At 40.6% G+C, this 27,459-nt stretch overlaps 1 protein-coding gene across 8 annotated transcripts in view; it reads right to left on the reverse strand.

Moving 5' to 3' along the window:
• The window catches only part of MCC (MCC regulator of WNT signaling pathway), a 338,297-nt gene that overhangs the window by 128,275 nt on the left and 182,563 nt on the right, over positions 1 to 27,459 (reverse strand). For 7 of the 8 annotated variants that reach the window (XM_060201290.1, XM_060201289.1, XM_060201287.1 and 4 more), the window contains 2 exons: positions 21,803 to 21,916; positions 3,518 to 3,660 (listed from right to left, as the gene is read on the reverse strand). In XM_060201290.1, coding sequence (XP_060057273.1) covers positions 3,518 to 3,660; positions 21,803 to 21,916 — 257 coding nt within the window. Of the gene's footprint in view, positions 1 to 3,517; positions 3,661 to 21,802; positions 21,917 to 24,273; positions 24,334 to 27,459 lie in introns of those variants that run through there. The other variant, XM_060201292.1, reaches the window with a different exon arrangement.

The following is a 27,459-nucleotide window of genomic DNA, read 5'->3' on the forward strand; positions in this document are numbered from 1 at the left end:
CTTGGCAGAGAATGAGAACCAGTAAGATCCCTGGTCTCTTCTTACTAGGACATTTACTGATTCCATCACATGGGGCCCCACCTTCATGACCTTAACTTGACTGAATCACCTCCCCAAGGCCCCCATCTGCTTGTTCCATCATACTAAGTGTTAGGGCTTCAAAATATGAGGAAGAGTGGGGACAGATGCACTTGAGTTAGCAGCAAAAGAAGTTTTGGCAAACTGCTGGGGTCAGAAGCCAGGCAGCAGTGGGCTAATGAGCAAATGGGAAATGAAGCAGAAAATATGGATTCCTTATGGCAGTTGGCATTGAGATGTAGATGGTCTGAGTAGCCTTGGGGAGAAGAAAACGATTTTCTTGGGCAGCAACAGCAACAACAATCTCATATTTAATTTGTCAAGACACCCCCCACACACAGATTCAAAGGACCTAATGATATATGTTTTCATTTTCTCCATCCCATTATATAATCTAGCTAAGTGATGAGCATTAAAAAGAGCTATACATAATATACAGTAAGTTAAAAAGCACACATTACAAAATAGTACATCCTATATAATCCAATTTGTTTAAAATATTCATGAATAAAAATTCTTTAAAAGGCTATATACACAAAATGTTTGGTAGTTATTCCCAGGAGATGAAATTTAGGATGCATTAGACAGAATGTCAGGAAAACAAATTCTACTGGATGCTTCAAGCAGAAAGATTTAAATTAGGCAGCTCTCAGAGTACAAAACTATTGCAAGGACTGGAGGAGAAATGGGTGGATGGAGGCCGGCCAGCAGGAACTGTCAGGTTCCTTGTCAGTGTTGGACTCCATGTCCTCCAAAGCTTGGATTTCAAGCTACCATTGTCATGACCAGAAGAACAGTGGCCCACACTTCCCTTCTGCTTTCTAAACCTTTCCAGTACAAACCCTTTCACACTTCTAAAAGTTGTTTTTTTGTTGTTGTTTTTGTTTTTGTTTTTTTTTACAGGTCGGGGGTATGCATTGATCTACCAATACCCATGTCCATCAGAGAAGCAATTACAGAAGTCAGAACTTCCACCTTTGCACCCCAAACAGAATTGTGGCCCATAAACATACATATTTTAGAGAAAAAAATAAGAGGAAAGGGGAGAAATTACCTATATACATAAGCAAGACAGGGAAAAGCACAGCTTAGACATTTGTTTTACAACTGATCATTAGGTTATAGTTTATATTTATAACTTCCTTCTACTGGGAATTCCCTATTTCCTTTGTGCTTGGCCAGCACCTTAGGGGGCTAGAATACTTTACTGATGAATAAATGAAAAGTCTTTTTTCCTGAGGTCTAGCCTGAAGAAGTGTGGCCTGTACTGGATTTGTATAATCTACTATTAACATTGGGAAATTTCTAGGAGGCCTTCCAGAGAGTTCCCTATGTTGCAGACATGTGTTTTTTGTCCTAAGGTGACTCAGTATCATGTCCACACACTAGCATCAAACCCACACTGTCATAAACCCACACTGTCATAAAGGCGACTTTACAGAAATTATGACAAAAGACACTGGGGTGCTTTACTTGCTCTGTGTTTGAAGTGACAAGAAAGTCTCTAAGGCAATAAATAGCATTGCAACTGGCTAGTACAACAATCCTTTCTGCTGGAGTTATTCCAAGGTGTTTGGTTATTAGTACACTTGGTTTATCATAGCTTGGCAGGACCTGATGGCAAACCAATTTCTTCAGCCGCTGGGGGTGCTGGGATCTGGGGAGATGCTATGGTCACTGAAGCACAAAGGACAAGAACTTGTCTTCTTCACTTGCATATATGCATGCACAGTTTCTAGCCTTGCAGGTAATCATCTCAAAGAGGGGCTGGCTCATTTCCATAATGAAAACTGGCAGAATGTAATGTGACATGTGCATAGATGTACTCTCCCTGTCTGTAAAAGACATTAGAAAAATGTTTATGGTCAGAAAGCTCACCGTCCTTTAACATGTAGCAATTTGGCCACTATATTCAATTTAAGCACCCTGAAATTGAGTTTTCCAGGTGATGTGTGATGCATTTTTCTTCATGACTCACTAAGCCCATTTACCTTCACCTTCTCAAGTGTTTAAAAGTGCAACATGTTTTAATGGGAATTACAAATTTGCCAGGGCACTGCCAGCCTCTTTTAAGTCTGCTATAATTATTTCTTTGGGTTGAAAGTTCTATTCTGCTCATGCATTTCTAACCTACAATCACCCTGAAGACCAGGATGCAATTTAAAAACTTTGAGGTTCTAAATTAGAAAATGAATGTATTGTATGACTCTGGCTCAGCAAAGTTTTCCACAGCAGTGCCCAGAAAACAGATGCCCAGCAGTACCCATTACTGGAGCTGATTCTCGGACTTGGAACTAAATGCAACCAAAGTCTTTTCTGACCCAGGACTTCTAGAAGGAGAGTTTAAAGTAGTTGCCTCTAAAGCCATCTTAATTGAGGCTTGTACAAACACTCAGTGAACAAAACACTCTTTCTCCAGAAAGGTAAGAGTCAGCCCTTTGTTCTTCTGGCTATTGTGCTCTGAGCACAGGTGGCAACACAAAGTGCTCATCCGTGGTTTCTGAGTCACTTAGAGATAGGGCAGACACACCAATTCAGCTTGCAGGGGACTCGGGCCAATAAACTGAGATGCATGGTCCCTGATAGTCACTTCTATGAAAAAATAATAAGCAAAGGCAGAGGCGTTGCGGATTACAGCTCCACTTCTACCTTCACCTTGTTAACATCAAAGGAGTCTCTTAATATCTTCTAGATCCAGCTTTTTCACCACTAAAATGGTAGATATAATTTAGCCACCTTCTGTAAGAGTTTTCAAATGACTAAACTGGTGTTGGTTGACCAACTTGGGGTAAACTCAAAAGTATTATTGGATTATCTAAAAGTCTCCATAATGCTTAGTTATAAGACACATTCACAACTCTTAAAATTTCTCAAAAAAGATACACAGATCATATAGTTAGAGCAGACCTGGTCATTAAAAATGAAGGGTAGGGGTGCTGATCTATAAGCAAGAGGGGGATCTATTTAAAATTGGTTATTAAGGGGGTCAAGCAGTGGTGCATCCAGTTTAGTGTACATATTACCATGCACAAGGATCTGGGTTCAAGTCCCTGATCCCCACCTGTAGGGAGGAAGCTTCACAAATGGTAAGCAGAGCTGCAATTTTCTCTCTCTCCTCTCCTCCCCTCTCAATTACTCTCTGTTTCCATCCAATAACTAATTACATAAATATATATTTTTAAAAACTCATTAGCAAATCTTGAGCTCAACTCAATTCCATACCCTTACCTACAAACTGAGAAGCAGAACTCTTACCCTGTTTACCTTCCAGAGTTCTCCTGAAGCTCAAAATCAGAACAGAATATTGGAAAAGGAATATGAGTAGTTAACAAAGCAACTGGAAAAGTCTAAACTATAAATAAATAAGTCACAGAAGGTAACTGAACCCCAAGGCCCTGGTACAGCCCAGAGAGGCTGGGCAACAGCTGGAGTGTCCTACCTGATGGTGGTGCCTTGCAAGCGGTCTATCTTCTTGTTGAGCTCGGCAATGATGCTGTGGAGTTCGGTGATGCGTTCCTCATACCGAAGCGTCGTACGCTCCTGGACATCTTCATGTTCTCTCATGAGGTGGGACTGTTCACACTAGGCCAAGAGATGAGAAAAAGCACCAGTAAGTTGATGCAGCCTATGTGTTACATCATCAAATATCAAGCACATGCCTCCAAAAAAAGCCCCCCGCCCCACCTGCTCAAACCAACTGTAATCCTAGGAGACACAGTTGGATTGTAACCCAGCAGCAGTTGAATTTTCATAGGCAGCACTCTTCTTAATATCTAAGTCTACCTTTCCAGCACTTAATTCTGATGGGAGTGTCTCCTTTCAAGAGCCACAGCTGGATCTCATAGAGCTCTTCCTTTGAGAATTTGAATCTTGAGAGAATCAACTCAACATGGTATTGAGTTACTTCACTTCACTGAGAGTAATAACACAACCCCTTAGTTCCTGCTACTTATACTACTTATACCCTCAAATTCCTTTCTAGGTTCTCTACCCACCCCCCCCCCCCCCACATTTACCAATTCACCTTTTCCTACAGCTTGCTGGGTTATGCTTCAGCTATTTTTCAGTCAAATAATCCTACGTGGTGTGACAGTACTTCCTGTCTGGCTGGTTACCTGCAGACCTGATGCTTCCCACTCTCCTTCTCTATTAGGTTATAAACCCCAGGAAGACAAGGAGTAGTTGTCACTATTTAGCCCCAGCACTGGGCATATGGCTACTTCGCTGTGGGTGATATAGAAGTGTAAGGGAATGAGTAAATCACAATGTGCCACATTGTCATAATGGCTGCTTTGCAGAAATAATGACTAGAGAGGTTGATGAGCTTCCCTTCCTCAGCATTTGATGGACTAAGAGGCAGCAGATGCTATAAAAATATTTTTGGAGCCAGAGTTTAAATCCTACGGAACCTGTTCATTGCTTTCATTTCTTTCTCCTAGCTATCCCCTCCCAGCCATGGTGCATCCAGTCTCATTTACATAATAATAAAACACTTGTCAGTGGTGGAACTGGAGTCTAGCTTGTGTCCCTGTCTTCCATGCTCAGCCCTGATTAATTTCCTGTCCAGCAGTGGAATTTTAATTTCATTTTCAATAAGGTTTTCCTAATGCCAAGAGCAAATGTACTGGCCAGTCTTGTGCATTCAGGGCTGGTGGCAGGTAGGCAAGGACAAGATGTCTCACCCACATCCTCCCAAGTCTTCCTCCTTCCTAGCCCTGCTAAGTTCCCACTGGGGTGGTGAACAAACTACTGAGCAAAAACAAAAAAGCCTTCAATGTGGCCAGGGAGGAGGCACAATGGAGAAAGCATTGAACTCTCAAGCATGAAGGTTCAGGTTCGATTCCCAGCAACACGTGTCCAAGTTATGCTCTGCTTCTCTATTTCCTCTTCTCACTTTGTATATAATAGTAATAATAGTTTTAAAGGTCTTCAAAGAGAAGCTGAATAATACATTAAACACAACTTATTACTGAGCAAGAAGTATTCAGCAAAGTCTAGTAAATATGTTGGCATGAAATCACAGCATGACTGATACCTGTGAACAAGACCGCAATAGCTTGGTCAGTATTAACGCGGTCACTTTCCACAGGCTGTTCCAAGGGTCAGAAACAAGGATGCTGTTGAAAATTGTATCCTCGGGAGTCGGCGATAGTGCAGCGGGTTAAGTTCACGTGGTGAAAAGCACAAGGACTGGCATAAGGATCCTGGTTCAGTCCCCGGCTTCCCACCTGCAGGGGAGTCACTTCACAGGTGGTGAAGCAGGTCTGCAGGTGTCTATCTTTCTCTCCCCCTCTCTGTCTTCCCCTCCTCTCTCCATTTCTCTCTGTCCTATCCAACTACAATGACATCAATAACAACAATAATAACTACAACAATAAAACAACAAGGGCAACAAAAGGGAAAATAAATAAATATTTTTTAAAAATTAAAAAAAAAGAAAATTGTATCCTTGATCTGCCTGAGTTAATTTACTTCCAGAGAAATAGTGGCACAAACCACAGTTCTAGGTGACAAGCTGAAACATCAACAAGTTTTCACTCGTGGTCAAATGCATTGGAATTAAGTTGAACAGAGGAGAGGCTGAGTAAATGCCACATCTACATGGAAACTTTCCCAACTGAAAGGCACTTTTACTGGGTTCAAAATACATTTTCCATAAAGTTACACCTTTTCATTTGTGATCTTTTATACTTTAAATGGAATAGCAGAAGTGCCAAGGCAAAAGTGTTTTGGTCAATTTTTTGTCAGTAAATGAAAAAGTACTGTATTCTGCAATGTACAAACAGCAGAATTCTGGTTTTTTTTTGCTGGCACTATGAATCCACAGCTCTAAGAGGCCATTTTTTCCATTATTTTATAGGATAGGACAGAGAGAAATTGAGAGAGGAGAGGAAGATAGAGAGAGAAGGGGAGAGAAAGACAAACACCTGCAGACCTGCTTCATGGCCTGTGAAGTGGTGCCCCTGCCTGTGGTGAGTCAGGGGCTTAAAGTGGCAGCCTTGCACTGGTCCTTCCACTTCATACTCTGTATGCTTAACGTGGTACGCTACTACCTGGCCCCCAAATTCTGTTCTTCTCCATCTCTACAGGATGAGTTTTTGTTCTGTGAGTTTTTGTTACTGGTCCCTATCCATTTCATGTTCAGAATCCATGTATGTGTGTCTTTGTAGTAAGTGTGTGTGTGCGTGTGTGCGTGTGTGTGTGTGTGTGTGTGTGCATTCATAATAGATAGATGTGAATATTGGGCTGAAATTCTAATGAAGGTCCCTAATCTCAGATTTAAAAATAATCACAGGATAATAATAGGTTTTTTATCTGGATCTTTTCTATTCTGTGATTTCTGTTACACAGAGGTTTTTTCCTCTTCAGTTTTCTACATTCAGTTCTCTAGAATGACAAACTGTTGTGAGATGTTTCCTCTTACAAATTCAGTGAGATCTCTTTCCCCTATAAATCACCACTTTTTTTTTTCTCCTTCATAGTCTCTATAGGTCAACTGACTACTACCACTAGCAAGATAGACAGGAAACTGCAGATCCATTTAAAATGTACACACACTTACATACATATATATGTAGAAAAAGCCTCCTTACGGAAAGTGGGGCAGTCCCTACCATTGCTACTTTGTAGTGGGGCCAAGGTCCTGGAGAGGCCCACAAAAGGACTTATGATGACATACTTGATGGAAGTGATCAGTGATGGTGGAGAAAGGAGTCTATTAGAGGTTTAGGCCCATCATATTTTGATCTAAGTTTTATAGGCATCTTCAATGACTCAAATCTGTTCACAAGGAAAACAAAAACAAATATAAACCAATGGCACTACATCAAATTGAAAAGCATCAGCACAGCAAAAGAAACCACCATATATATATGTATATACATTCTCCTTACAGAATGGGAGAACATCTCCAAAGAATCTGTGTATACCTATGTTCACACAGCACAATAGATGTTTAACAACATATGAATGGCTAAGAAAGTTGTGATATATATATATATATATATATATATATATATATATATATACAATGAATACTACTCAGCTATTAAGAATGATGAAGTCACTTATCATTCAAGGAGCAATAAAAACAGCACCAGACCTGTTGTGCAAGAGTTACTAAAAGGAGTGCCACAGAGAAAGAAACAAGGTGTGTGTGGGGGGGGCTGTGTAGTGGTGCACCTGGTTGAGTGCACATGTTATGGTATGCAAGGACCCAGGTTCAAGCCCCTAGTCCCAACCAGGGGGAAAGCTTTGGGAGCAGTGAAGCAGGTCGGCAGCAAGATGTCTTCTCTTTCCCTCTCTATCTTTCCCTACCCTCTTGGTTTCTGGCTGTCTGTATCCAACAAATAAAGATAATAAAAACATTAGAAAAATAAATAAATAAAACTTTAAAAAATGAAAGGGGGGGTCAGGTGGTAGTGCAGTGGGCTAAGCAACCATGGCATGAAGCTCAAGGACTGGCTTGAGGATCCTGGTTGGAGACCCTGGATCACCACCTGCAGTCACTTCGCAAGTGGTGAAGCAGGTCTGCAGGTGCCTGTCTTTCTCTTCCCGTCTCTATCTTCCCCTCCTCTCTCGATTTCTCTCTGTCCTGTCCAGCAACAACATCAGTGACAACAGTAACAATAATGATAACAACAAGGACAACAAAATAGGAAAAAATCGTCTCCAGGAGCAGTGGATTTCAAGTGCAGGCACCAAGCCCCAGCAATAACCCTGGAGGCAAAAACAAAAACAAACAAACACAAGTAAACAAACAAAAACAAAAAAAGAAACAAGGAACATTTAACTCTCAACAAAATGATACACAGTAAACAGGCCCAGAAGCCATAAGAATGAGATAAGTTGGGAGCCAGGCGGTAGCACAGCAGGTTAAGCACAGGTGGCACAAAGCACAAGGACTAGCTCAAGGATCCCAGTTCGAGCCCCCCGGCTCCCCACCTGCAGGGGAGTCGCTTCACAGGCGGTAAAGCAGGTCTGCAGGTGTCTGTCTTTCTCTCCCCCTCTCTGTCTTCCTCTCCTCTCTCCATTTCTCTCTGTCCTATCCAACAATAGCAACAGCAATAACTACAACAATAAAACAATAAGGGCAACAAAAGGGAATAAATAAATATAAAAAATTTTTTTAAAGAATGAGATCAGTTTAAATCATAAAAGGGGAGGAAAAAATGGATAGAAGATGTTCAAAGAACGGTGAGACAATAGGTTTTTTTTAATATTTATTTTATTTATTTATTCCCTTTTGTTGCCCTTGTTGTCTTATTGTTGTAGTTATTATTGTTGTTGTCGTCGTTGTTGGATAGGACAGAGAGAAATGGAGAGAGGAGGGGAAGACAGAGAGGAAGAGAGAAAGATAGACACCTACAGACCTGCTTCACCACCTGTGAAGCGATTCCCCTGCAGGTGGGGAGCTGGGGTTCAAACCAGGATCCTTATGCCCATCCTTGTGCTTTGCGCCACCTGCGCTTAACCCGCTGCGCTACAGCCCGACTCCCGAGACAATAGTTTTAAAAAGGTTCTCTTAGGAAAAAAAAAAAAGGTTCTCTTAGAACTATTTCTATATAAATTGGATTTACACTCATGTATAACACATTTAAATACATACAGTTCTCTAGGTTTTTTTGATGATGCTATTTTCTTTTTTAAAAAATATTTTTTATTAATTTATTATTGATAGAGACAGACAGAAATTGAGAAGAAAGGGGGAGATAGAGAGGAAGAGAGACAGAGAGACATATGCAGCCTTGCTTCACCACTCATGAAGCCTTCCCCCTGCAGATGGGGACCAGGGGCTTGAACCTGGGTCCTTGTGCACTGTAATGTGTGTGCTTAACCAGGTGCTATTTTCTATCTAATACTTTTTAATATTCCATATATAGTTTTGGATTTTTTTTTTGCATTTTTCTTATCATGCACAATACCTTGGTGTTTGTGTTTAACGACTCTGCTGCTATTTTGTCTGTTATGAAATAACCTGCAATTCTCTGAAGTACAACTACCAGATAGCTCTTCCTTCCCCTTCATGATTTAAAGTTATGTCATTCTTACAGCTTGTGTTTCTGGGTTTGTTTACTGTGTATCACTTTGTTAAGAGTTAAGTGTACCTTGCTTCTTTCTCTCATTTTTTAAAGTTTTTATTTAATTTTTCTAATGTTTTTATTACTTTTATTTGTTGGATAGAGACAACATGTGTACAATATAGAGAACTGAAACACATGAATTTGTTAAAAGGGGGGAGGAATCAAAATTTTACTGTGGCTTTATGAAAACTAGGGTGATTATCCTTTAGGGGTGGGGCAGAGGCAGAAGGACGGGAGAGAGCACAAAATGGTAGAAGAATGTGTGGTGTGGAAATATTCTTCTGTAATCTTATGATCCTGTAAGCCATTACTAAATCACTTTTTTAAAAAATATATTGAAGAGAAAAAAAAAGTCTTCGGTGAGGGCATAACAATCTGCTTTACTGCCCTATACTTTCCCCTAGGAATTTCTTTTGAAAACAATAAGAAGGGGGGGTCAGGAGGTAGCCACCAGGTTAAATGCACATAGTCTGAAGCCCAAGGATCAGGTCAAGGATCTGTGAAAGGATCCCATTTGGAGCCCCAGCTTCCCACCTGCAGGGGGTTCACTTCACAAGTGGTGAAGCAGGCCTGCAGATATCTATCTTTCTCTCTCCCTCTCTTTCTCTTCCTCTCTCAATTTCTCTCTGTCCTATCCAATTAAAAGAAAAAAAGAGGGGGGGGGGTTCCAGGAGCAGTGGATTCATAGTGCTGACACTAAGCCCCAGCAACAACTCTGGAGGAAAGGAAAAAAAAACATTAAGAAGTTTGTAATTTAAGTCTCCCTTTATAAGTAACTGACATGCCCTGATTTCTCATTATGTCAAAGATACCATACTAGATGATGCCGGGATAGCCTGAGGGTACTTCTTCCCGAGCTAGTGCTCTCTGGGTTGGAGATCACTCAACTGGAGCTGATCTAGGCTGCTGTGTGGGAGAGAGATCAGGAACTCGTGCTGCACCAACTTCCGCAGGAGATACACTCTGGAACTCTCGGAGCTGGAAAGCAATTTCCAAGTGTCTTTAATCAGAAGAGCAGCTGTTTTTATACTCTCCAAGTAGGGTGGAAACAGGATGTGATATAGAGAGGGTGGAGAGAAAAGTGACTGGTGAAAATCAGAGTGTGACAAGGAGGGGGCGGAACAGGCGAGAATCCTATAACTAAACCACCAATGCCCTGGAGTGCTTTATGTAAAAGTGATTTATGTAAATAGACCAAACCTTTGGATCAGTAAATCCCTATATAGGCATATGGATAAGAAGAAGCCAGGGGGAGATGACAACTACCCAACAAGATGGCACAAACATCACTATCACACCTACTCTGAAGGCAATTGTGGCCGATGATTCCAGGTAGACCACTCTGTTGCAGAAAAGTAAGCATGGACAAGAGGCACAGGATTTGGGGTGAGGAGTTGGAAGGGAAACACAGGATGGTAGTACCCTGGGAATTCTTCTAGTGAGAGGAGCATTTATCTTGTGAAATAGTTATCAAAACTCCAAGCCTCTAGGTGAATGAATGACTGGGAAGATTTTGCTCTGGATTCATTTGTACAAATCAATATGCCCTGGGGCAGCTCATTAAACTGCATTTCACCCATCCTTTGCACCCTGTTTGCACCCAAGCAAAAACAGGCAGCAGCACTGATCTCTAAACGTGGTGCAAATTCCCTGAGATTTCCCAGGCTTCGGAGGCAAAAAAAGCAGAATAAGTCCTACAGAGGCAACAGTGCAGGAAGGAACAAGTTGTGAACCTGTAGGAGCCACTAAAAAAGAAACACCCTTGTTCAACAACACCCATTAAATGGCATGAATACCAACCCCAGGAATGTGTCACTTCAGTGCATGGGAAATGGAAGATGAGAGGGTGGCACCTAAGGCAAATACAGTTGTTTCATACAGTATCAGTGCCTTCTGCCCTAGCGACCTCCCACACTGTGAGAAGGGGGAGGGGTAGGCTGAGGACCAGCTAAAGCAGGGCACAGTCTGTCATGGTCCAGTACCCTTTCTGACCCAGGGCTCTCACTCCCCACTAGAGCAGTTCCTGGTGCTCTCTCCACAGCCAAGAGCAGTTGTGCACCATTTCAATTTTCTGTTCCACAATGTCACAGACCAGACCAAGCTCAATACGGCATTTCCATGCAGTTAACTACTGTCATAAACAGGAAAAAGGGGTTTGTGTTACTTCTATGGCTACTACTTGAACACTTTTTTTTAAATTACAAAGTTAAGTAAACTGGGCTGGAAATGACCTACCCAGTGAAATGCACACCACCTGCATGGGGAAGCTTCATGAATGGTGAAAAAGTGCTGCCAGTGTGCCCCTTCCCTTCTCAATTCTTCTCTGCCTCTCACAAAACAAACAAATACAAAGGATCAAGATATCCATTTCCCCCACTCCCATAATTCATCAGCACAATCCTTTTCCAAATTGTAATTTCTCCCAAGGCACCACAACCTCCATGTGGGCTGACATCATGACCAAGAGGATATTCACCAAGACTCTAGTTTTCCTCAACTGTGCACAGGTGGGATTCTACTCCCCCCCTTTTTCTTGAAGTTAAATATAGCAGTGTGATTTGTTCTAACCCATTAGATATGATTGAAAAGACACCCATTCTGTCCAGAAGTCTCTAAGAGCTTATGTAGGATTTTCTCTTCAGTCTCCCCATGCCATGGCTGTTGGCAGTGTTGCACATGGTAGAGACCCATCAGTCAGCTTAGAAGGGTAGGTGAGGACAAAGCCACACAGAGCACAGCTCACAGACCCCAGCAAGCTCCCAGCAAGAAGAAATACACCGTTGTCATTTAAGTCACTAAAAATTCAGGGTGGTTGGTTGTCATGCATATCTTGATAATACAACCATTCCCTCTAAGTGGAAACAGACTAAATGTAACATAGCTGATATTATTGTTATTATTACAACCCAGGTACCCAGTATAGTTCTCTGGAAAACTCTCCAATTTTTACACCATCTGGTGTATACTGTCAAGTGGATGGAGATGTTACAGTCAGGGGGCTGGGCAGTGGCATACTAGGTTAAGCACCATGTAATATAATGCACAAGGAAGGACCAGCACAAGGATCACAGTTCGAGCCCCAACTTCCCACCTGCAGGGGGGTTGATTCACAAGTGGTGGAGCAGGTCTGCAGGTATCTATCTTTCTCTCCCTTTCTATCTATTGTTCTCTGTCATATATACATTTTACATATATATATATATATATATATATATATATATGTAAAACAAAAAACAATGTTACAGTGACAGTCATCTCCTCTCTGCTCCCTTGTAGTTTGATGGTCTGTGTGGTTCTGTCTCCTCCTCAGCATTTGTCTGCAGATCTCAAAATGCAGTAGAGATGCCACCTTGAGTCACCTCCAGAAATAGCACACCTTGCAATACCATTTGAGAGCTAAGAAGCCCAGACAGTTCTTTCCATCTTCATCTTCTGAGAGTACTGAAACAGAAAAATCAACCCAAAGGATACAAAAGAAGGAAACAAAGTCCTTCTAGCTCCTACAAAGTTAACTTGAGCTGCCAAATTCAATGACAGCTCCCTTAATAGGCATCCATGGTGGTTTCTAGCAAAATTTATATGTGATAAATATATTCCCCTTAAAAAAAAATTTAGGGAGTTGGGCAGTGGCGCAGTGGGTTCAGCGCAGGTGGCGCAAAGTGCAGGGACTGGCATAAGGATCCCGGTTCGAGCCCCGGGCTCCCCACCTGCAGGGGAGTCGCTTCATGGGCGGTGAAGCAGGTCTGCAGGTGTCTATCTTTCTCTCCCCTCTCTATCTGTCTTCCCCTCCTCTCTCCATTTCTCTCTGTCCTATCCAACAGCAATGACATCAATAACAACAACAATAATAACTACAACAACAATAAAACAACAAGGGCAACAAAAAAGAAATTAATAAATAAATTTCAAAAAAAATACTGCTTTTATTATTGGATGGAGACAAAAATTGAGAGGGGAGGGAGTGAGATAGGAGGGAGAGAGGCAGAGAGGCACCTGCCGCCCTGCTTCACCACTCGTGAAGCTTTCCCCCTGGCAGGTGGGGGACCATGGGCTTGAACCCAGGTCCTTGTGCACTGCAGTGTGTGCCACCATTCCGGCCCCCATCTTCCCCTTTTTAAGCAGAAAAAAAACCCATGTCATTTCAGACAAACAAAATAAACAATGACTTCAAGTGTTGCTGTTTTTCATTTTGTATTATTACAGGGAATTACACCCAGAGTTCTTCTTCCTCTCGTTTCTTTTGAAAAGCAAGAGGATTAAGTTCAGATACGGTGAAATTTTGTTTCTCCCAAATTTCCCCTGGTACTTTGATACACACACAACCTGAACTGCTACTTTGGGTTTCACCCCTCCTAACACGACGATGAAGCAAATACAGAATTGATATGAATGCTTATGTCTAGCCACAAAATCGGCAAAATTGCATATATGCAAAAATGCCTGACGGAAATAACATTATAACAACCAAGAACCTTTTAGGTTCTTCTCTTCCGTGGGTGCAACACAGAGATAAAGCCATGAGTCAGCCTTGAGACAGACTGGACTGAGAACTTGAGCCTTTGTAGGAAAATCCTTGAGTAATGTGGTGATGCTAAGGAGTTTGATGGTTTTGTTAATGTTCTTCGCTGGGTTTTATCTTACTCCACAGAGGCCACTGATCCTCAATCATCACATTAGTCTCAGCTGTCAAACTTAAGAGCATTAGAAACTTCACTCTGGAAAAATGCAAAGCCATCACTAATTTGTTAACCCTCTCTACACACTGGGAGGTGGTCAATACCATTCCCTATTAAAATATGCTAAAGAGAGTCCCTTTCTCAGGTCACATGGGATTGGTTTAAAGTAATACTACTGATGGTACTTCCATTCGATTCGAAGGCCTGACCTAGATTCCACTGAGGGAAAAGTGGAGGAATGCAAACCAACTAAACAAAATGGAACCAGCACAATTGAATTTGCCACTGACTAGAAAATAGACCAGTTACCAAAGAAGATCCAGTGGAAAGGAAACTTCACAAATACAATGCATACAAACTACTTTTTTTAAAAAAAAAAAAAAACTTTTTAAAACTATTTCATAAAACAAGAGAGAGAGGAAACACTCCATATACCTAAAGAAAAAAAAATATATATATATATACACCTAAAAACCAAAAGGTAGTCTTGCTTTCCAAAGACAGTTTAGAAATAAAAAGGGTTCCTTCCATATTACTGCTGACCAACTTCAGGAACACATAGGTTTGTTTGAAACATCTTTTGTAATATAGAAAAAGGCCCTAAATTAACTTAAAATCACTATTGGTACCAAATAAATAAATAGCTAATACTCCCCAAAGTATCATATCACATTGGCACTATATATGACCTTTGCTCATTTTCCACTAGGTTGTTCTTCTTTACAGGGCTGATTAAATATCGGTGCCTAAATATAATATATACAAATATAGACATATGGACAAATAATAGTTAACCCATAGCTACAACATCAAGAGAACTGCTGTAGCTTCCAGTGGAGGGACTGGGGATTCAGAAATCTGGTGGCAGAGTTGTACCCCTGTTATCTTGTAATTTTGAAAATCATTATGAAGTCACTAATAAGAAAAAAATGCTGGTGTCTATTCAATCTGAAAGGTAGGAATGTTAAGTCAGACTAACCTGTATTCATGCCTCAGGCCCTTCCAGATTTTCTCTGGATTAGCATCCAGAGCAGTCTGGGCAGGTTAAGAGAGAAAACAAGATTAATACAGCTCTGAATTACCATGAAGCCTGCATTTAAATCCTGACTCTTAGTACTTTCTGAGTACATAATCTTGGACAAGAGATTTAAGTTCCCTAAACCTTAATTTCCTCATTTATAAGGTATCTACACCAAAGGTCATTACGAGGACTCAGTGAGATAAAGCATGTATAATAGTTGGCATATTGCCTAGCAAAACAGAACTAAGGAAATACAGTGGTTATCACTCTTGGTATAAGCTAACAACGGTGTTATTAATCAAATACTCCAGAAAGCTATTATAGGCAAGATTCTAAGGGGCGCCTAAGATCCTGTGTCTCCTTGTAGTGGTTCTTTGAATGATACCATTTTTGTAAGTATAAGTGGTTGTCACTTCAAGAATAATTATATTACATGGGAGTCAGGCGGTAGAGCAGCGGGTTAAGTGCAGGTGACGCAAAGCGCAAGGACCAGCATTAGGATCCCAATTCAAGCCACAGGCTCCCCACCTGCAGGGGAATCGCTTCACAAGCGGTAAAGCAGGTCTGCAGGTGTCTAGCTTTCTCTCCCCCTCTCTGTCTTCCCCTCTTCTCTCCATTTCTCTCTGTCCTATCCAACAACAATGACATCAATAATTAACTATAAAAATTACAAAAAAAGGGCAACAAAAGGGAATAAATATAAAAAATAAATTTAAAATGATTAAAAATTATATTATATAAAATTCTGGGTTTTTTTTTGTTTTCTAGATAGAGAAGGAGAGAGTAGGGCCAGGTGGTAGCACACCTGGTTAAGCATACATGTTACAAAGCACTAGGAACTGGGTTTGAGCCCCAGGCACCCACCTGCAGGGGGAAACTTTGCAAAGTGGGGAAGCAGTGCTGCACGTGTCTGTCTCTCTCCCTCTCTAGACCCCTTTCTTCTCAATTTCTGGCTGTCTCTATTCATTAAATAAATAAAGATTATTTGAAAAATAAAAAAGTGAAGGGGAGAGAGGCAGACAGACAGACAGACACACACACACACACACAGAGAGAGATCACAGCACTGAAGCTTCCTTCAAGGTGGTGGAGGCCAAGCTTAAACCTAGGTTGTACACACTGTCCAAATGAGTTCACTGACCATATAAAACTGTCTTACTGGTAGATTTATTCTAGAATCTTTCTACTGTTGACTTGAAAGAAGAATCTGACACAAATTCTATGTCCAGAAAGAAAGATATTTTATTAATTATGTGAGGGAGCTTGAAAATGGAATCTAACCTAGTTGGGTCTTCAGATGAACATTCAGCTCTAGTTAGCATCTTGACTGTAAATATGCAGAGGATATTAACAGATTCCTGAGCTCCTGATGCAAAAACGTTAAGACAATAAGTCAGTAAGTTAGTGGCAATCTATTACATAATAATAGAAAACAAGCAGAGAAGCACTTTGCCTTCCCCATCATGTTGACACAGAGATCCTTTAGTAAGTTTCTCTCTTTTCTACACTATTCCTAAGACCTTCCTCATTGACTGACTTCAAGACTATGCACAATGAACTTCTTAAAAAAATATGTAACTAGTTCTAGTGTCAAAAATTACAACTTTAATTTTGAAGTTCTTGTGATCATTTCTGATGATCCCAACTACCATTTGCATTCTACTTTTTTGTTTAATCATAGTTCTACAATGTTTAGAGAGCTGGTCAAACTTACTAAAACCACAGAGCATAACTTTACACATGAAATTGCTCTTCCACAATCTACTAAAACCCCAATCATGAATCATTCGCTGAGGCTATGGTAGTGAAAACATGGTGCATAGTCATTACATTGTTCTTAGTTTTTCTTGTATAATTAAAATCTTTATAGAAGGCATGGTACTTCCAAGTGTGACCTTTCAATTTTTTTTAAAGAACTTATTTATTTATTCATGAGAAAGGAGGAGAGAGAGAAAGAATCAGACATCACTCTGGTACATGTGCTACTGGGGATTGAACTCAGGATCTCATGGTTGAGAATCCAATGCTTTATCCACTGCACCACCTCCCGGACCACGACCTTTTAATTTTTTATGTTTTCTTTCTTTGGTCCCAGTGTGTAAAATGAGAAGATACTTCCAGTGAAAAGAAGAGAAAGAAAATTTACCATAAGAATGCAAACTAAGGAGCGCCAACTACTACCTTTATGTAACCACTGTCATCTGGGGGAAAAATCAACAATAAAAATTATGAGAATTTTTGAGTATACATGAGTCAACTGGAAGGTCAATCAATCTTTGATATAGGAAAGACAAAGCTTTCCATCCTCCTCTTACAACTGTTTGCATAGTCTGTTCTGACATTGTAGAACATTTAAAGAACATCTTCCTGGTGGCCTTTTTTTTTTTTTTTTAATCTATATAGCACATACTGACTTTCATTTAAAAGCGTTTATGGGAGTCGGGCAGTAGTGCAGAGGGTTAAGCGCACATGGTGCAAAGGGCAAGGACCGGCAAGGATCCCAGTTCAAGCCCCCAGCTCCCTACCTGCAAGGGAGTTGCTTCACAGGCAGTGAAGCAGGTCTGCAGGTGTCTGCCTTTCTCTCCCTCTCTCTCCATTTCTCTCTGTCCTATCTAACAATGATGACATCAATAACAACAACAATAACTACAACAACAACAACAACAAAAAAACAAGGGCAACAAGGAGAAAATAATAAATATTAAAAAATGATTTTTAAAAAAGCGTTTATTCATTTTCAAAGCAGATAACTCACTGATACAGAACAGTTAGCAATGGTTGGATTTGGATGGCTGCAGATTAGAAAACATTATTACGGGAGTCGGGCTGTAGCGCAGCGGGTTAAGCGCAGGTGGTGCAAAGCACAAGGACCGGCATAAGGATCCCGGTTCGAACCCCGGCTCCCCACCTGCAGGGGAGTCTCTTCACAGGCGGTGAAGCAGGTCTGCAGGTGTCTATCTTTCTCTCCCCCTCTCTGTCTTCACCTCCTTTCTCCATTTCTCTCTGTCCTATCCAACAACGACGACAACAACAATAATAACTACAACAATAAAACAAGGGCAACAAAAGGGAATAAATAAAAAAAAACATTATTACTTAATATCATTTTACTGTTTCTTTAGTACTAAAGCAACCACTTTCTTAATAAAAATTAGAGAACCAAAATAATGCATTAGAAAAAATTTACTTCAGAGTCTACTAGTGAAGCACTATAAATCTTTCTTTTTCTATAGTACTACTTTTTTTAATCACTTTTTGTCACTGGAAGGAATATATTTTATGTGAAGTTTTCACCTAGGTAAATAATTTTTGTCAAGGAAAATATCCTGTACGAGGCCAGTCTTGTATCAGCTTTCCTGGCTAACCTACTCATCCGACCTTGGGTGAGAAAATTAATTCCTCTGGATTGGCTGTCAAATGCAAAAGGAGTCTATCTCAAGGACCAAGGAATTTTTCCTCCACACACTAGCACAGGCTGTGATTGTGAGGCATCAATGTTCAAAACTTTCTATGGGTTGTTCTAAATGTACAAATCACTCTAGACCTGTTGACAGTGGCAGACTGGTTTTTCAATTGCATTGAACTCTCACATAAAGAAACCTATGTATAGACAGCAACACCAAATGTCTGGAAACTCAAAAACCCCGTGAACATCAAACACAAGTAGGTAAGGAGAAACCAGTATTATCCACAAGACTGAGTGGCAACTGTGTGGGTCAAAGCAGAAGGAAGCAACCAGGATGAAGGATCTGAGAATTTGACAACCCTATGTAATTAACACATGTCACAGGAAAAAGAGCAGGACCAAGTGGAGAACTATAGTTAAAAGAAAGTGTTTGCCTTAGTCAAGAGTTTCTTTAGTACTAAAACAACCATTTTCTTAATAAAAATTAGAGAGCCAAAATAATGCATTAGAAAAAATTTACTTCAGAGTCTACGAGTGAAGAAGTTACTAGTCCCCTTTCGGGGGACCTGAAAAGGTTGAAACAGCTAGTTCTTATAAACCTTTAGAGAGGCCCCAGGATTTCTTTCCAGGAAGAAAACTGTTAGAAGCAGGGTTAAATATGAACAGAATGAAGTAAAACAGATAAAGGAAAAACTATATATAAATATAGAAAATGGGCTGCCATATATTTTTTTTTACTATATCAAAATAGAAGATGACTGTAAATCTTAAAAAGACATCTTAAACCCTAACTCCTAGAAGTTCACATAAAAAAAATAAAATCCAGGAATGTAGAGGTCAAATTCCATATAAAATTGGAAGAGAGAGGGAGTCGGGTGGTAGTGCAGCAAAGCACTAGGTAGGTGGTGCAAAGCACAAGGACCTAAGCATCTAGGTTCAAGCCCCCGGCTCCCCAGCTGCAGGAGAGTCGCTTCACAGGTGGTGAAGCAGGTCTGCAGGTGTCTATCTTTCTCTCCCCCTCTCTGTCTTCCCCATTTCTTTCCATTTCTCTCTGTCTTATCCAACAACAATGACAGCAAAAACAACAACAATAATAACTACAGCAATAAAAAAAATTGGAAGAGAGAGGAAAAACAAGGGGCTGAAGGGATAGCTTACAGGAAAGGATTCCTGTCTCAATATGTATGTGGCTGAGGTTTAAGCCCCTGAATCACATGGGAGTATCATGATTTTGGGGGAAAGTTCTTGTGCTGTGATATGTATGTGTTTGGATGAAAAGGTTATCCAAATAACCTATCTGGATGAAAAGGTTGGCTTGGGATCAGTGAGATCGCACATGTGTGAGGTCCAGCTCCACACACTCAAAAGGAAAAGGAGAAGGGAAGAAGGTTAAAAAAGGGGGGGGGGGGAGGAAGCAGGAAAAAGTAGAGAAATGGAAGTAGAAAGGGAAAAAACTATAACCCAGGAAAACATTACAAAAATAGACCAACCTCCTACTCACCCACCAAATAATATTCTATATCTTCCAAATAAGCTTAAAGAATCTAAGGCTATAAAATGATATAAGACACAATAATTCAGAATTATAAAAATTCATAAGTGAGGTAACAGAACACAGAAAATAATCCAAAAATTTAAAAGTGCATTTAAGAAATGAAGGTGGAATTAGAAAGCACACAGGGGGGTTGTATTGTTAAATGGGAAACTGGGGAATGTTATGCATGTACAAACTATTGTATTTACTGTTGAATGTAAAACATTAATTCCCCAATAAAGAAATAAATAAATAAATAAAAGAAAGCACACAGAAGAATAAATACATAATGCTCCAAGAGAACAGAATGGGGTGAGGGGGAGGACCTGAATGGATTGGAAAGATAGTATGAAGGTTATGCAAAAAAGACTTTCATGCCTAAGGCTCCAAAATCCTAGGTTCAATCCTCAGCACTCAAAAAAGCCAGAATTGAGTAGTGCACTTTGGTAAAATAATAAAATGAAGTACTTGAGATAATGCCAAATGTTGAAGACATGGTCTGATTTTTTAGTTCTATTGCTTTGACAATTTATTTTTCTCCATCAGAGAAACTGATCTGGCAACTGTCTTTCATTTTCTGACTTACTTTGCTTAATATAATCACCTCAAGTTGTATTGGTGGGATTAGTATAAATTCCTAAAGTATTTTTATCTTAAATTTTATGCATGCATACATAGGGAATTAAATAAAGAAATACTTCCTTGATTCTCTATAAAAAACATCCTAAAAATGAACAACCTAGAAATAATAAGCACCTTTAACACTCAGATTATGGACTTGAAATATCATTTCCTGTAGATAGAAACAAGGGCTTCTTAATTCCAGGTTCAGGGTAAGTAATGTACTAGACGAGCTCATGTTAAAAGATTCAGAAGTCAACTTGAGGATAATTTGATTAACCAAAGACAGCATAATTTGAGTTCCCACATGGATAGTCATTCTAGTAGACTAAAACCTAAATCCACATTTGAGAAAACTATTTCTATGAAATGACTGGGCACTTCCAGAGGATCACAGGGAATCAGTTTGCTATCTTGAAAAACAGTCGATCAATAGAAAGAAGGAGGTGTTCATTGTGCTTTGTACTATGAAACAAAGGAAATACTGTCAAAGTCAACAAGTTAGGAGTCACATTAGGAGGAAGAAGGGTTAGGAGAAAGGAGAGACTTTTAGGATAACTGACAAGTTTTGCTTCCTCATACGACAGTGGTGATAGGAATGAATGTTCATTAAGTTATAGATGGGAGGGGGCTTCTAGATTCATGTTTGTTTTTACACAATTTGGGAGTTGGATATGTCACATCTGGTTGATGGATTACCATGTATAAGGGCCCAGGTTCAATCAAGTCCCCAGTACCCACCTTCAGGGGGGAAGCTTTACAAGTGGTGAAGCAGTGCTACATGTATCTCTGTCTCTCTCCCTCTTTGTTACTCTCTTCCCTCTCGATTTCTGGCTGTGTATATCAAATAAATAAAGATAACAGAGAGACAGAGAAACACTTGTAGCTCTGCTTCACCACTCATGAAGCTTTCCTCCGGAGGTGGAGACCAGGGGCTTGAACCTGGGTCCTTGTGTACTTTAATGTGAATGCTTAACCATGTGAGCAGCCACCTGGCTTCTAGATTTCTCTGTGTCTTGTGAAATAAACCCATATCTGCAACCTTGGGAGAACTGCTGTAGCTTACAATGGAAGAATTTGGGATTCAGAACTCTGATGGTAGAAAGGGTATGGAGTTGCACCTTTGTTATCTTGTAATTTTGTAAATCAATATTAAATCACTAATTAAAGAAAGAAAGAAAGAGAGAGAGAGGTAGCATAGAGAGACACCTACAGCACTACTTCACCACTTGCAAATCTTTTCCCTTGTAAGAGGGGACTGAGGGGCTTGAATTTGTATCCTTGCTCACTGTAACATGTGTGGTCAATTGTGTGTACCACTACCAGGCCCTAGTTTTTAAAAAAAAAGTTTTGTTTTGTTTTTTAAGATCGTAGACCTCTTACCTGTGCCTTGGCTAATTTCTTTTCCAGAAGGTCCCGTTCCCGCTCCGTTTGCTGCAGACGTTTATTGAGCTCCACTATATCTTCCTTTAGGGATGCCAGGGCTGCCAAATGAAGCTGAGGAGACAGAAAGAAGCAAGCTCAAGGTCAGAGCCTTCCATAGAAACTCATTTCCTTTGCTGCATTCTGGGTAATTAGTGTCATCGCATAAAAAAAAAAAAAAGGCATTTGAAATGGAACACTTTGGGTGCTCTTAATCTCAGTGGATGAAGGGCATAAATTAAGTGTCTTACAGGAAATATGAGATATATGCTCACTCTGAATGTAATGGAAAAAACTGCTATGGTGAGTAGTAGAAACTACTTTTGGATGGGAAAATTAGGATAGAGGGTAAACTCATTTTAAGACATTTCCTTGGGTTACTCAGCAGGGATTAGGTTAAGTGCTCATATGGGGCTGCCAGCTCTCAACATTAGAAGCAAGGTAAAGGCAGAACTGAATTAGCTTTTATCACTGGAAAATGTGAAAGTTCAGCAGGGCAATTTCATCTTTTGCAATTCAGTCACCTTTGAACCTGCTACTAATACTACAAGCAAATCAAAGAGTTCAGTACTAAGGACAAAATGGAAGACATGATTTTTTTTCCCCAGACCATTTTCTCTTAACATTAGACCCAATATGTTCTCTTCCTTGTATATTTTAAGAAATTAAATAAAGTTGGGTATCTAACAGCTAACCTCAAGTCAAGCTATACAAGACACATCCTCCCCTTGTATATTCTAAGAAATTAAATAAAGTTGGGTATCTAACAGCTAACATCAAGTCAAGCTATACAAGACACACCCTCCTTCCTCATTGTCCCCTGAACAGAGTAGCTTCTGTGCTAGCTGGCCCTCCAGAACCAGAACTCTGATAAATGATACCATGAAATGGCAAAGCACGTATCTACCCAGGTCTCTGTCCTTGGTCAATTCTTAGGTTAGTTAGAGCTAGAAAGAATATCCTTCAGGGGAGTCGGGCTGTAGCACAGCAGGTTAAGCACAGGTGGCGCTAAGCACAAGGACCCACATAAGGATCCTAGTTCAAGCTCTGGCTCCCCACCTGCAGGGGTGTCACTTCACAAGCGGTGAAACAGGTCTGCAGGTGTCTGTCTTTCTCTCCTTCTCTCTGTCTTCCCCCTCCCCTCTCCATTTCTCTCTGACCTATCCAACAACAATGACAACAATAATAACTACAACAATAAAACAACAAGGGCAACAAAAGGGAATAAATAAATTTAAAAAAATATATATCCTTCCGCAGATTAATCAAGGGTACAGTGCATTTCTAAGAACCTGCTTTGCTTTTAAGTTCTTTGTGTGCCCACCTACCACACACACCTTTTATAGTGGCCAGACACATGAATGGAGCAACTTTTAAGATTCATTCAACACAGAGACCAAAGAACATCATCCACCCTCCTTGAATTGAGACTCTACCTATTTATCTTTACTGTATATTCTAAGGAGGAGTTTAGTTCATTACTTACTTGGACTCCACCTTACATTCACATGATGAGTAGCATCACAACAAACCTCCCTTCTTTGCAGGTCTTTTGGAGCTTCTACCAACAGGGATTTCAAGTCAAGCACAAACAAACAGACTTGATCTTTGAAGATAGACATAGTACAACAGAACACAGTTAAACTATGGGCTTTTAATTTTGTGATGGGAAAAGTGATCTTTTCTGCCCACTGTCCCTCCATACAGCATACTAGCTGTGAGCAGTAGGAACCAGAGACAGAGGGCAGGGGGTGAGCTTTCAAAACAGAGGTTTTTGTTAGACTAGAATAGCAGCGACTGTGACCTCACTTAATTGCACCGGGGCTGCAAACCAATGAACAGATCAATAGCTGATCCAAAATCAGGAATGCTCAAAATAAAAAAAAATAATAAAAAAGGAAATGTCAAGCAATCTGGTGGTATTTGCTGTTTCATGTTGGGCTCAGGCCACTCAGAAAAGGTCACTTTGGGTTTCAGATACAAAGTTTTGTATGATGAATTCTCAGCAGAAATGTCACAACAATCCCAATAAACAATCTTTTTGAGGCTATTAGACTACCATGGAGTAAAGGGATAAAATTTATTTTTGAGACATGGTGCCCCTTTTGTCTCTCATGGCTAGCCTGAAGACTTAATTTCAGTGTCAGACACTGTACCTGTTATACTATTTTGTTATGTCTTAGAAGAAGACTCACTCTGGGTGAGAAAGATGAAATACAAAGAGAACAGAAATATTCTTTAAGAAATATAAAGATGTGTGACCAAGGTTCTCACTATACAAGCCTACATTTCCTCCATCGCACTCTCTCTTATTTCCTACTTCTGGAGAAAAAAGTTTGGAGAACTGGGGAGAAAATTTGAGAGAAGAAGCAGACTTCATAAACTGGCTGAGTGGGGAGACACATAGAGCAAGTATTACCCTCCTTCCTCACCTCCCATGGTGCTCTGCAGAAGGACTGAGAATGGCTCAATGCCATTAGGAGAGCACTAAACTTGGGGACTATAATCCTTGGCCTTCTAGCTCTCCATATGTCAGAAAGGAAGTGCCATAGAATGGAGATTTGGATGGATCCAGTCCTTTCCCTGAATGGCAGTTGATAGTAGAGCAGTTACTCTTAACCTTCATTAGGTCATAGAGTCCTATCCTTCAGAGGTCTGGGAGGTGGCACTGTGGACAAGGCATTGGATAATCTTCTCTTCCTCCTCCTTCTCTCTCATTAATAAATAACAAAATAAAACTTTATTTTTGAGAGTGTCATGAATGTAGGACCAGACTAGGTTTGAGCCACAATTAAATAAGGAAGTGTCACAGTACTGGGAAAAGCTCTAGTTGTGATCTCTTTCTTTCTCTCTCTCTATACATATGAAAAAAAGAATGAAAAAACTGGCCCAAGAATTGTGAAACTGTGAATGTAAGAGAGGCCCAGGCACCATAAGAAAAAAAGAAAACAAAACCATAAATGTACCACATCCTTCCACCAGAGAACAATATACATTTGGGGTTCACATATTTTCTACCTCACTGTGGTATGACATACTCTGATGACATATTTTATCCATGATGTTCAAATTAAGCAACATCTGGGACTGGAGTGGGGGTGGCTCAGTGATAGAGTGCCATGCATGCAGAAAATCAAAGAGACATCTGGACTATATGAATTCTGTGAGCCCACTTGAGTTTTGGAGATAATGCTATGTACCATCACAGGCAGTTGATGGGGGGGGGGGGGTGGCGCTCTGTACCCAGTACCTCCCACTCCACATCTGCAGGTAAGTGCTTGAGACCCAGAGACTGATCAGCTTGCCTTCAGGTTTCTAGGGACAGTCCAGACCAGTGCCAAGGCTGGCAGAAAACTTTTCTCGTGCTATAGCACTTCATTGCACAGGCATATTTTATGTGGTTCATGTGGTCTTATTTAAAACATTTCTCTCTGGGGGATAGATGGTGGCACACCTGGTTGAGTACACAATACACAATACACAAGGGCCAAGGTTCAAGCCTCCGGTTCCCACTTGCATGGGGATAGTGCTGCAGGTGTCTTTCTTTCCCCTTCTGTCTCAATTTCATTCTGTCCTATCAAATAAATGATTAAATAAATAAATAACATTTTTAAAAATTACCTCAGATTATAAAACTAATGACAACATAATTAAAGACAAGTTGGAAAGATAGCACTCTAGGGGGCTGGGTGGTGGCACAGCGGGTTAAGTGCACATGGTGCAAAGCACAAGGTCTATTGAAAGGATACTGCTTTGAGCCCCTGGCTCCCAACCTGCAGGAGGCTTGCTTCACAGGTGGTGAAGCAGGTCTGCAGGTGTCTATCTTTCTTTCCTCCTCTGTCTTCCCCTCCTCTCTCAAATTCTCTCTGTCCTATCCAACAACAATGACAACAATAATAATGACAACAATGATAAACAACAAGGACAACAAAAGGGAAAAAAAATAGCCTCCAGGAACAGTGGATTCACAGGGCAGGCACCAAGCCCCAGCAATAACCCTGAAGGGGGAGTGGGAGGAAAGAAAGATAGCATTCTGCATCCCTGTAGATCTGAACTCACATTCTGTGGTCATGAGTAGGAACATTCCAAGCTGCCCCAATATCAACCCATCTTCCTCAGGTGTAGCATAGAGTATGCTGTCCATCCTCCCTTCGGAGGACAGAATGTGAGCTCAGATCTACAGGGATGCAGAGGTCACATAGGCTCCTAAGCTGAATATGGGCCCCAGACCAAACCTAATTGATGGGTTTTACAGTCAACAATATTTATACCCCTTCCCCATATTAGGGAGCTACTCTCTTGCCTGATTCAGCTTTCTGTCCCTTTTCCATCACCTCTCCAGACAATAACTTGGATCCGCCTCCATATCAGATTTCAGGCTCAGAGGGAAAAAAAAAAACAAAAAAAAAACTAGTATAGCTACAGGCCCTTTGAAATATAACTAAAATATGCCTACTGGCTATCTATAAAATGGAGGACCCCCAACACTTCATCTGCATTATTCCAGCCTTTAGGTCCATGATCGTTCAACAATTTGTTTGGCTTTGTACGTTAACTCTCTTTTCAGCCACCAGGTTCCAGATGCTAGCAGGATTCCGACCAGAATTCCCTTTACAGACAACACCACCAATGTGTCCTGGAGCTCCACTTCCCCAGAGACCCACCCTACTTGGGAGGGAGAGAGGCAGGCTGGGAGTATGGATCAACCAGTTCAGTGGGGAAGCAATTACAGAAGCCAGACCTTCCACCTTCTGCATTCCACAAATGACCTGGGGTCCATACTCCCAGAGGGGTAAAGAATAGGAAAGCTATCAGGGGAGGGGAGGGGATACGGAGATCTGGTAGTGGGAATTGTGTGGAGTTGTACCCCTCTTATCCTATGGTTTTGTTAATGTCTCCTTTTTTAAATAAATAAATAAATAAATAAATAAATAAATAAATGAAAGATAGCATTCTAAAGTTTTAGTTAAGACTTCTGTGTAGATTATAAATTTTGTTGAATGCTCTGTTTTTAAAAGAGGGCTTCACTTTTATCTTGCCACCTTTCAGCCTCCAATCTGCAGATACTATCACGATTCCTATCATCACTTAGTATGAAGGAATAGAGATAACCTATATGCTATATGAATTCCAGAAGCAGCAAGTGAAGGGGAAAGAACAGTATCAACAAGGGGCCCGGTGGTAGTGCAGTGGGTTAAGCGCACATGGCGTGAAGCACAAGGACTAGCGTAAGGATCCTGGTTTGTGAGCCCCCAGTTCCCCACCTGCAGGGGAGTTGCTTCACATGTGGTGAAGCAGGTCTGCAGGTGTCTATCTTTCTCTCCCCCTCTCTGTCTTCCCATCCCCTCTCCATTTCTCTCTGTCCTATCTAACAATGATGACATCAATAACAACAACAATAACTACAGCAACAATAAAAAGGAAAGACAAGGGCAACAAAAGGGAAAATAAATGAATAAATATTAAAAAATTAGAAAAAAAAAACCAGTAATAACAAGTCTCTCCCTCCTCTGTCACCATTTCTCTTTAACAAAAAGAAAATGAGAAAAGAGAAAAGAGAAAAAGGCTACCAGCATCAGTGGAGTCATCATGCAAGCATCAAATCCCTGTGGTAAACC

The sequence above is a fragment of the Erinaceus europaeus genome, chromosome 11 (assembly GCF_950295315.1).
Source record: "Erinaceus europaeus chromosome 11, mEriEur2.1, whole genome shotgun sequence".
NCBI classification, from domain to species: Eukaryota; Metazoa; Chordata; class Mammalia; order Eulipotyphla; family Erinaceidae; genus Erinaceus; species Erinaceus europaeus.